The sequence below is a fragment of the Xiphias gladius genome, chromosome 5 (assembly GCF_016859285.1).
Source record: "Xiphias gladius isolate SHS-SW01 ecotype Sanya breed wild chromosome 5, ASM1685928v1, whole genome shotgun sequence".
NCBI lineage: Eukaryota > Metazoa > Chordata > Actinopteri > Istiophoriformes > Xiphiidae > Xiphias > Xiphias gladius.
The window spans coordinates 23,235,788-23,247,866 of NC_053404.1; the positions used below are offsets into that span (position 1 = coordinate 23,235,788).

General features: G+C 42.8%; 1 protein-coding gene across 8 annotated transcripts in view; it reads right to left on the reverse strand.

The window, feature by feature from the left end:
* The window catches only part of LOC120789873 (receptor-type tyrosine-protein phosphatase mu-like), a 131,341-nt gene that overhangs the window by 24,334 nt on the left and 94,928 nt on the right, over positions 1 to 12,079 (reverse strand). For 4 of the 8 annotated variants that reach the window (XM_040127022.1, XM_040127020.1, XM_040127018.1 and 1 more), the window contains 4 exons: positions 9,368 to 9,486; positions 7,419 to 7,493; positions 6,128 to 6,154; positions 569 to 759 (listed from right to left, as the gene is read on the reverse strand). In XM_040127022.1, coding sequence (XP_039982956.1) covers positions 569 to 759; positions 6,128 to 6,154; positions 7,419 to 7,493; positions 9,368 to 9,486 — 412 coding nt within the window. The remainder of the gene's footprint in view (positions 1 to 568; positions 760 to 6,127; positions 6,155 to 7,418; positions 7,494 to 9,367; positions 9,487 to 12,079) is intronic. The other 4 variants (XM_040127021.1, XM_040127017.1, XM_040127014.1 and 1 more) reach the window with 2 other exon arrangements.

Here is a 12,079-nt window from a genome sequence, read left to right on the forward strand (position 1 = left end):
CCTTTCCCAAAATGTTCACCTCAAGTGGACACGTCTGCGTCTAAACTTGTGCCAAGCAGGCCAGTCTGCCTCTTTCTATCAGCTTCAGAACTACTTGCTGTCACTGCCTCCAGGCTTGTTGTGATTGGCTGAGACTATGTTATCACGGGTGAAACGCAACACTGGAACAAATTAAAATACGTCGCATTTCAGCAGAGTGAAATTTCCAATTGCGTTAGTTTCATGTAACGCAGCATCATGATGTTTAATGAAAGCCGAATTAATCACCGCTCTAGGGTGAAAGGGCCTTCACACTCTCACTCTTCTGTGGCTCTGCCCCCACAGGTGTCTGCACTACAACTGTTGAACAGGTGAGTTTCAAAACATCAACGAGCTGCAAGTAGATTTTGGAATTTGAGGCACAACAATAAAATAGTTTATCTTTAAGGAAAGTTTGAGTTTTTCTTATTCCTTAAATATAATAGAGAAACCATTCATGAAAATGGTCTATTCCCATTGTGTGCGAGTGGTGTGTGTGTGTGTGTGTGTGTGTGTGTGTGTGTGTGTGTGTTGCGCGTCTCTTCCTCACCTCATACTCCTCCTTGAAGCCGTAACCCTCAGCACATTTCATCTGGGTGATGTGCTGCAGCAGGTCGGCCACTCGGATGGCCGGGTGCAGCTGTCCCGTCTGATAGGGCAACGCCTCCCTCTCCGACTCCCGCTGCTTATAGTGGGACTGGACCAGGCTACTGGTTTCACTGGTCATAGTGTGACTATCGTCTGGGGGGGCGAGGAGGGAGGGAGGAACAGAAGACAGGAGAATATAGAAAGAAAAGAGCGATCAGATTGCAGCTGTAGTCAGCAGACGGACATACAGTAACTCAGAGCTGCGTGATGAAGACGTGATGTTTGTTGAACAGGAATCACATGATATCCCGACATGGTATGGACTGGACCAGACTGACCCGGGTCAGAATCCAGGACTGCATTTTACACCAGATACCGTGAGATCTGTGTGGCTTTTCATAATCTCCGATTCGGGCTTGAATTTGTCAACGATCGACAATTTTATAACCGCTCCCTTTTAGTTTTGTCTCAGTTAACCTGAGGTAAAACTGTTTTGATTAAATTCAGATTAAGCTCTGTTAGTAAAGCTGAAGTCTGGACAGACACTGTACAGAATAAACCCGGTTTTATACCCGAATTTGTCGTCCCTGGCTTATTTCAGGATCGGGCCAAGTTTCCACCAGACGGACGTTGTTTTAGGTTCAGTTTGAGCGAAGACGAAAAACCTTACAAATTCCCACAAACATCAATGGTCAAAGAGTTTGTGAAGTCTGAGTAGTTCAGCGAAGTGATTTCCCATCACCCCCGCTCTTAAATGATATGCACTGTAGAGAGTAGGGCTGGGGTCTGGATCCAGGATCCAGTCTGCTTATTAAATCTGACTCTTTTCTAGTGGCCTATAAAATGTAATTAGATTGAGCTTTCAAAGTAACTTAAGTTATTAACAACTAAAACTATAATGACCTTTTGTTTGCTGAGAAGCATAAATATGAATGTTTTTTATGTCTGATTAATGTCGACTGACTGTAGCTCCGACCTGAAAATGGGCCGAACAACAGAGGATGTGCAACGTTGATCACACATGCATCTGACACATCAGAATAACAGCCACCGACCACCTTTACACCTTTCCTCTGCTACTTGATCCAGGTCCTGGAGCTCCTTGGCCTGACCATTGAGTAGATAATCTTAAAGTATTGATATGGTCCTCTCATCCACCAGAGAAATCAGATTAAAGAGACCATGTTTGAATCAAAGTTACTTGCAGAGTTACCTGCAGGATTATAAATTCAGATTAATGTGGTACATGTGTTATGGGAAAAAGACATTTTGAGGACCGGAGACACTTTGACGCTCGTGTTGGGAAAGCTTCCCTGAGGTCCCACTAATCCGAGGAGAAGGCGGTCTTCATCGCTGAAGACATTTCTCTGGTAAAACCAGGGAGGGTTTCTCCCTGGTTCATTTCGTCAGAGACGTAGTGAACTCGTTTTCACTCTTCATGAATTTATTTGTAGCACCTTACAGCAGCCTTCAGAAACTCCTGTAGGTTAAATTGGACCAACCAAACCCTTGTGGTGACTGACGGACTCACCATAAACAGACTGGAAACTCTCGCTAGCCTATTCCAGTTTTTTTCAGTCCAGCTCGGCAAGGAGTAACAAGGTAAATTAAACGCAAAACCAGTACCAGAATACCAGCCCAAGCGTCCAGATTAGCGCTGTATAAGTGCTGGACACAGTCCAGTACCAGTAAGCATCAGATTCAGATTCAGAGATCAGTCGATACACTATGGTTTTACTGGACCAGGGTAGACATGAATTTGCTGGCTGGCGATTCCCAGATCCAGTCCAGTACTGTCAAAAGAAGACTGGTTTTCAGTTAGTAGTGTTGGTGTGAGAGAGTATGGGTGATGGCGCAGTATCCAGTGGGCCGCAACTGCAGGCACTCCAGATCAATGGGTACTTGAGTTTCTCCAGTACTCCAGTACAGCGCGGTATGAACGTGGTGGTCCAGATAATCAACAGAAACCACTGGGCTTGGCCCCAGTTAGGTACAAGTAGAGTACTGCGCCAGATCCAGTACAGCAGTTCTAGCCCACATTCAGATTCAGATTAGAGATCTCAGGTAAACCACCGTGTCACCGCTGTGCTCTCTCCAGGCAAACAAAGGTGTAATCTGAAAAAAACAGTGGAGTTTCAGTTCTAAGCTGCAAGGAGGCAATACAGCGTGATAATAAAATCGCCAGATTCAGCACAGATTCAGATTCATTCAGAAGATTAGACTTTACTTGTTTCTGTTGGTTCAGCTCATGTCTATAACAAAAAAAACCAAAAGTGACCAGCAGTACAAAGAAGTATCCCTGCCTACCATGTTGTTACCATGTTAGCACCACATGGTCCAGATCCAGCGCCACAAGGTATGACACGTCTGCCTGATCACAATACAGACAGTATGAAGTACTGGCCCAGATCCTCACACTGCTGGCTGAAACCGTACTCATCAATCAACAACAAAAAGTATGAGTACTGGCCCAGAGAGTTGAGAGAGAGAACTGGGTGCTGGCGCAGATCCAGTACAGCAAGGTATGACTACTGGTCCAGATCCAGTACAGCACAGTATGAGTACTGGCCCAGATCCAGTACAGCAAAGTATGAGTACTGGCCAAGATCCAGTACAGCGCGGTATGAGTACTGGTCCAGATGTGGTCCAGGTTCTTGGAGCTGCAGTGTGAAAAGAGCAGAGTTCAGAGTCCTGGAACAGAACAAACCTCTTTGGTAAACCGGTTTCTATCGACCTTTGACCTCTGAAAAACCATCCAGAACTCTGACGTGAACATTTCAACAAGTCGTTGGACACACCTTCCACTACTCTTTCTAACTCTGTTCTTATTGGCTAGCCTGGGGGCTGACTGACCAATCAGAAACTCTCTATCCCAAACAGCCCAACCAATCAGGAGATGGGTGATGTGATGGAGATGGCGGTTTGTGATTGGATGGATGACACAACCACAACAACAATAATGGCGACCAATCAGAGAAAGAGAGATGGACAGAGCTGAAACCTGATTGGTTCGAGGTGAAATGGTGGGAGGAGTTGGGGATTGTGATGTCACAATTTCACAGAGGGGTTAAAAATGAGGCATTGCCACGCTAACTGATGACATCACAGCGGGTGGTGGGTGTGACTCCATGCGCAGTGGTGACCCCCCCAACATGATTCTCCCCCCTTTAGCCCCAAATTTAACCACTTACCATTAATGGGCACTTTACACAGAGAAAGATAAAAGAGAAGAAGAAGAGAGAGGAGACAGGGTATAAGCAACAACTTTAGCTTTAGCCTTTAGCCTGGCTAGCCTACTGCTAAAACACAGCTAGCATGAATCAAACAGAAAACTAGCTCCTAGCACTGTATTAGCTCTTTTTGAACTTGTAACAGCTAGCAGCTAGCAGCAAGTGGCTAGGCTAACCTGGCTAACCTGGCTAACTGTGAGTCATAGCCTCGGCTAATGTAAGAACCTGAAGTCTGAGGAGAGTTTAGCTAGCCTGCGGAGAGAGGAGAAACAAGAATTTATGCAACAGTTTTCTTTTAGCATTCCCCTTCCTTGGTTATTAAACTAGCCTAGCAGAAAATTTAGCATCCGAATTTAGCCTAAACTGGATAAAAAAGGTGTGACGTGTTTGTTAGGCCACAGCTAGAAGGTGAGGTTTCTGACTTTCTACGGGCAAAAACAAAGATCACCATTTTAGTGTGAGAGGTGTTTATACTGTTTTTCACAACTACAGCAAACTGCTAATTAGCCTAAACTCTTAATGCTAGCTCTTCCGTCTCATTATGTGGTGAGTAGTCTAAATAACCCTGTCGTTTAAATAAAACTAACTGGTTTCACCCAATACATTTTATGAAAACATAACTGCCTGGATAATATTCACTGACAATATTTTTAGGTTTTCCTGAGTTCCACCTGTCGTTTGTTTAGATTTTAAAAGGTTCAGGAGAGAGACTGGCCACAGTTAAATGTTCATAAAGCCATCATGTCCAGTCAGCATTGATTTTCCATTTTTTACCAAAAACCGCTATCTTTTCTGAACCTTAACCAAGACCTGTGGACACCACAACTTAGTTAGCATTAATTAATTAACTTTAGTTACGAAATGAATGAAATTCATATGCACATTTGTTACGTCAACTTTTTTTGACTTTCTGGTATATTTTTCTGAATATAAAGATGTAATAACTGGTTCCTCAAGTCCTGAAAGATGATATTTTTTAGCTTGTCCAAACAGGATATTGACTCGTTCTTGGCCTAATTCAATCAATTAATTGATAACTAATAAAAATATTTGTTATTTACAGCCCTACTCTGGGTGAATAGTCACATCATGTAGTGTTGTAAAGTAAATATAAATAAATCATCCACAGAAAACGCAGATCTTTGCTTTTACTCGTAGAGTATGAACCCTTTCATTCTTCTCAGATGTGGCCTGATGACAGTTAAAGTGCCGATACTTTGAATGGACAGTTGGGAAACCCACTTTAAGGTTGGGTTTCTTATATTTGCTTCCTGCTCATTTCATGTTAAATAAAGAAAATTTGAAAATCCACAAACATCTTCGACATCCAACAATCACAACCAGATGTCCAGAGAATAAGACAGGCAGTTAACAGGACCTCAGACTGAATCCTCTGTTGTTTTTACTGTTTTCTTATTGGTTATCGTTTTTGATTGTTTTCCTCCCCCCAGTCCACGTGGGCGTGTTGTGTCCATGCAGAGGTTGGAGGTCACAGACAGACGTGACGTCAACACAACACGCAGGAATGTTGTGGATGCGGGAATGGAGTGAAGCCCACCGTCGTTTCCAGAGAAAACAGGTAAATAACCAAAATTTAAGAATAACATAAAAAATAAGAAAAGAATAAATATATATAATTAATTACCCAACACAAGTTTTTCAAAAAGAAAGCAAATAAAAAATTAAAAACAATTTTATAAATTAGTTACAGAAAATAAATGCAAAATTATAAATAGGAATGAAAAATTAAAAATTAAAAATGGAAAAATGAAAACAAACAAAAATAAACAAAAAATAAATAAATAAGAAGTAACCTAAATATCAACAAACACATTTTAAAATCAAATTATTTAAAATAAAAATCAACAATAAAATGACAAATAAAAATGACAAAAAAACAAACATAACACTTAAAAAATAAAATAAAAATAAAAAATTCTGTGTAATAAAGACATTTTATAAATCGAAAAATATTAAAAATCCAGAAAAATACATGTAATTTATGATGGAGGATAAAAAAAAAAAAAAACTTTAACGGAAAATCTTCAAAAATAAAAAATAAAAAACCCAAAGAACCAAAAGCAGCTGAACGAGAAGCAAGCAGGGATGGATGGAAGCCAGAATATCACTCTCTCTTTCTCTCTTTTTCTCATTCTCTCCATCCTCATCTCTGTCCTTTCACCTGTCTCTCTCTTCTCTGTCTCACCTTTCTGTCCACTTCCTGTCTGTCTGTCTACCTGTGCAGGTTGGATTTTCTGTCCTACAGAGGAAAGAAAGGAAAAGCGTCTCACCCAGAATTGCCGTCGGTACGAAGGGATCTGCCATCGGGACAAATCAGCAGCAGACAGACAGGTAGACAGACAGACAGGTAGATGCACGAAGGAAAAAGAAAAAAAGAAGAAGGAAAAGTAAGCTCCCTACATTTCAAGTCCATGTAGTCAGTTGAGTTGGGCCGACTGTAGCCGAAGGTCGGCACAGTCGGTTGAACGTCGGCACACTCGGCCGAGTTCTGGCACAGGAGGACCAGATGTGAGCCGGATCTGGGCCGTACAGTATGCTCCCTCCAGGCTTTGGCCAGTTTTAGGGGGTGTGACCCGAGCGCTCGGGCCAGCTTTGGCTCTCTGTCGGCACCCAGAGTCAGACCGGTGTACTTGGACCGATCATCGCTCCACCAATCAGGAGAGCCAGATTTAGGCCGAAACATTTCAGGTCGTTTGATCTTGGATCTGTGCCGAACGTCCACTATCAGACATTTTAAACCGAAACCTCCAGGGACCGGAGAAACTACGCACACTCGACAAATGTAAAGTCAATATTGAAAACACAATGTTAAAATTTGATGCAGTCATTTCTACTCTCGTATAGCTTCTCTTCACCACTGATGATCCCCAACCTTATTTTCTCACCACAGCATCCTCTTTTTCTTCAGAGGACAATTTTTGCGTTTATTCTTTACAGACCATTATTTGAAGGTAAGGCTTTATCCGTGTTCTTCTGAAGCTCCGTTCAGACTGGATTCCTGCCTATGGCGGAGGTCTGGTGATTTTAACATCACCTGCTCTGCTCAGTGATTTGAATCCTGTCACCCCCCCCCCCCGTAATAGCTACAGCCACAGTGAGCTCATGTTTCTCTGTGGACTGGCTGCTCCTCCAGTATCTAACTGCCGTCCAGAGCTTTGCCCTTGGCTTTTGAAGTGGATCTCTGAGTTTTTTCCTTCGGCTGCTTTTTATCAGCTCAGAGGGAATTTTTTTGTGTGAAAACGGTTGAAGTTACATCGTTTTTGATAATCCGACGGATGGAAACACGTTAACGCCAACAGCAGAGAAAGAGCCCGTAACAGCTCATCTGATGGTCTGTTGTGATGTAGCTACAGGTGGGTTCTGCTGTTCACTTTGAGCCCAGTTTTCTTTCGTCTATATCTATCTATATACCCCCCCCTCGGGACGTCCATGCGGTCTGAATGGGGCTGTGGTTCCCTCAGAATCACACTGTGTCTCTATCCGAACTGCCCGGTCTGTTTCATTTGTCTATGACAGAGTTTCACAGGGTTCAGCTTGAAGAATAACAGCTCTGTTTGCTACCTGGGTAGTAGGAGTTGGGGACGGTGGTGCTGATGGTGTTTGTCTTCAGGGTGAAGGAGGATGGAGACGACACAGCTGGACAGAGAAACAACAAACACAGCTTTAATGTCTCCTAAATAATCTCTTATTAACCCTTTTATTGTCTGTCACTGAGTGGATTTTGTTAATGCTAACAAAAGCTTGATTTGCACATCGTCTAAGAAAACCGGTCCAAAGTCAGCCACTGTCTCTTTTACATCTGCAGGTCATTGGAAAGAAATGTTTGAAGTTGTGAATTAATAATATTAATATTGATTATTAATACGGCATACGTAAACCAGTTTACACGTAAGTAGACTGCATTTACTTTTATTTTTCTGACATTTTTCTGTTGCGTCTGCGCGTGTAAGTAGTGCGACAGTATTTTTTTACATCTTTGAACTGGTCTATAATGATATTTTGAGTGATAATATCAGAGATTTGTTTTTGCTTTGTACTTTGTTGAACTGACAAACTGGGACGTCAGACCTGTGGCGTTTGTTTTTTGAGTCTGGAACAAGGACGTTTAAGTTTAAAAGATGCTAAACAAAGAAAACAATAACGGCACAGGAAACGTAACCAAGTTAAGCTGAAGCCCGGAGGATTAAACTTTGTGTCTTACCTTGTTTAACCTCGGTCATTATTCTTGTTTTATTTTGTACTCTTTGGTTTTGTGTTTAAAAGCACTTCGTAACCTTTTGTTTATTTTTATTTATGATGCCGATGATGATTATCCTGTTATTAGAGCTGCAACAATCGGTCGATTAATCAATTAGGCGACTCATTTGATGACCGAACGATCGTTTCAGTGATTTTGTTTTTAAAGCAGAAATACGAAACATGCCCCGGTTCCAGCTTTTCCACTGCTCTGTGTCCTAAACAATAGTGACGTGAATATCTCTGGGTTTCGGACAGATGGTTGGACAAAACGAGACATCTGAATGCATCTCTTCGGACATTTTTTACTGTTTCTGACCTTTGATAGGCAAAACCAATAATCAATCAATGGAGAAAATAACCGGCAGAATTATGGATAATGAAAATCAGGTTGTTGCAGCTCGACTTATCATTATTACTCTTACTAAGAATAAGATGAACAGAGAAAAAGAGAGAATACTAAACATTAGCAGCAGAAGAAAAAGCAGTTTGAGGTAAAGGAAAAGACACAAGCAGAAAAAGACAGCGTGTCTGCTGGAGGAGCTCAGAGGAGGTGAAAGCCAGAGGGAAGGTCGACTCCTCTGTCCTCTACACCTCCATCATCCCTCCATCATCCAGCTCTCTTCCCCCTCTGGCTGCCTCTCTGACAGTCCGTCACTTCGTGATAAAACATTCGCTCATATCTCCTACAGTCACTCGTCCGTCTCTCACGTCATCTCTTTCAGTTCTGAATATTAAACTTGCTCCAGCTCAGACCGAACAGAACGAAGCAGCAGAGAAACCGGAGGAAAGGAAACGTCTGATCGCTAATTCATCACTGTTGTGTTTACAGCAGTCTCCGATACAATATTGAAGACAGACAACTGCTCATCTCATTTTCCCACCTCATTTCACTTTGTTGTGTCCTGATTTTGTCTTTGCCTCAGAAATCTCGACCACTCTCGTTCTGCTTCGTGTCGTTTTTGTCGCCTCGGCCTGTTTTTGTTTCGTCTCATATCGGTTTTCTCATCTTTCCTTTCTCTCCTGTTTCTCATCTCGATTCCTTCTGATTTTGTGTCTTTGTCTTTCTAATCCCATCTCTTGTTGGGCTTGTTTTTCTGTCATCTGATTTCGTCTCCTTTCACGTCTCATTTCTCTGGCGTCTTTCTTTCCTCTCCGGTTTCTAATCAGCTAATCTTGTTTCATTCGCTCAATTTTTTCAGTTCTCATCTGTAAAATAAACCACATATCGTGGCTTGTGTGATTTGTGTGTGTGTGTGTTTTTGTGTACTCACTGCGTCCGTTCAGTGTGTGAGTGTGTGTGTCCACCATGGTTGTGTGTTGGGAGTTGTTGACCATCAGAGTCATTTCCTGTCTGGAGCTCAGAGTTTCCTTCCTCTTCTTCGCCAACTTCCTGCGGAGACAAAAACACCCAGATTCGCGTCATGAATTTCGAGAGTCCGAACCGTTTGTTTTGGGGGTTTTAAAGTCGACTGTGACTACGGACAGGAGGGAAGAGAATCATCTTCCGATCTGTTAAACAAGGAGAACTCAGAACTGAATAAAAAGGTCTGGAGGAGCCGCCGTGTGTTGCACTGCGAGATGCTGACAGGTCGTTTGTCACTGCAGCTTATTTTGCCTGTTTCACTGTGTTTTTAGTGACCGGGACCTTCGCTGACCCGCTGGAAGTTTGGAGACATTCAAAAGCTCACGAGTCACAGCAGCAGGAAAAATAAGAGCCACCACAGTTTATAAAACCTGTTTAAAATAACTGCACCTGATTTTTATTCACTGAAAAGTTTCCAGAAAATTGACTCAAAAAAATTCAGCTGAAATGAACCAAAGTGAACAAACAGATCTCCTCCACTCACCAGATACAGGAGGGAAAAATTCCGTGTCCCATGTGCATATATGCGCCCAAATGTAGGTCAGAGGGAAATCTGCCCCCCCCCGATACAGGTTCAAGCCCAGACTTTCCTGGTTGATGAGTTCACTCGGTTGGGTGGAGGCAGCATTCATTGTACTAGGTGTGGTGGCGCACCACAAAAAAAAAAGTTTGTAGAACTTGGCAGCCAGCCTCCGCATCGCTCGCTGTTGTCCAGGGGACGCAGTTGCTCTTCGGGCTACTTGCTCCACCAAAACTAACACTGGCGATCCTGGTTAACCGGTATCGTGATGCTGGTTATCACCTGTCTCTGAAAAACTCTGGGGTTTCTCTCTGGTGTTCAGTGGTGATTAAACGTCAGAATGTGGTTTTTGGTTGGTGGGGTTTCCACTTATTATGGCGATGATTTACATCCAACCACAACCGGAAGCATCATCCTAAACCCACAGACGATGACAAGATGAAAGTCTCCTGCCTCCAGTGTCAGAACAAAACGTCAGAAAACATCGGATTCTTTATCAAAAGTCAAAGCTAAAGAAGCTGTGGACGTAGACACCGAAGGAGACAAGTCAACTGCAACTCCCAGGGTGCATTTCAGCAAGAAACGTCCAATCACAGAGCTTCACATTCACCTAAGTATTTTGTAGTTGTGAAAAGCGAAAACAGAATCTGCAGCTTAAATCAGTTCTCTGATGAATCCTCGATCAGATCCGACAGAGTTCAGCAGATTTTGAGATTTGTCAATTCCTGTAACAATGAAGAGCTTTGACTGGCTGTGTCTCCTTGGCAACGGCAGACAAGGCTCATGGGTAGTGTAGTATTTAGACCGAAGTGTAAAGGGTTGAAGCGGGAGGTCAGATCATGAACCTGCAGGGTGGGTCCATTATCCAGGAGAGTCCTGAGGTTCTGTTCAGGAACCCTGAAGAGACGCTTCAGAGGAACACAGAGTGGGAGAACACCTGAGGAACCAGCAGCTCCTCACACTGTGAAGATGTTTCAGACATCGAGCCCCGACCACCATCTGAATCTGTGGAACCACCCCTTCTACCTGAGGAGGAGGTTCCATGTTTCCAGCAGGTGCTAATGATCAGGTCTGAGGTCAGTCTCTCTCTCTGTTCTCTGCCAGTGTCTCTCGCCCTGAAGTGGTGTCTTGACCCACATAGTGAGTAATTTGGTTTCTGAGACACACACACACACACACACACACACACACACACACACACACACACACACACACACACACACACTGCTGTTGCATTTGGACTAGGCCTCTTAAGGTGGTATGAGTGAGATTTTAAGGTGTTTCATCTGTATGCTTCTGTTGATGTTATACACAAACTGTGGGATAAGTGGGATTTTAAGGTGGTATGGGGCAAGTTTCAAACTTTGCATTTCCCTATCAAGATGGAATGGGAAGGTTTGTGGAAATTCTCTCAGTTAAGGTGGTATGACAAGCATTTTAAGGCTTTCCGTCAGGGGGTATTACTAGGATTTGTGTTTGTCTGTCTCATACCTGGTATGAGGAGATGATGACAGATTTGCTTTTACGGTTAAGGTTTCCATGCCGTGTTCCTGTTTTAAGGTGGTATGGTGGGTTGAGCCTGTCTGGCTGGATTATACAGTTGGATTTTAAGGTGGTATAACGGCTGGAGTTGTTTTAATGAGCTGTAACTAAACTGAAGATGAGACCGTGGAAACATTCTGCTGTAGCTGCTGGATTTCAGTCGTAAGTTTCTACATTAGTTCTGCTTTTTAAATATATGAGCCATTTAAAATCACACACACACAAAAATCATCTTTTTATCGTCTCTGTCTTTCATCTATATTTCTCACAATCTTTTCTCTCTGTCCATCTCTGTCTCTACCTTCCATCCACCCTATCACTGTCTTGACTAGACTAAGACTAAACCATTAATTTATCTCTTTAAAATAATCTCTGCCTTTGTCTTTCTATTTCTTTCATATCTCTAACCATCTTTCTGTCTCTGTATAATCTGCCTCTTGTATAACCACTGCAGAGGAAAAAAACATCTTTAAACCACAAAAACATCTTTTCAGCCTCTCGTCTGGCCATCTCCCATCATCTGAATGTCTACACACACACACACACACACACACACAC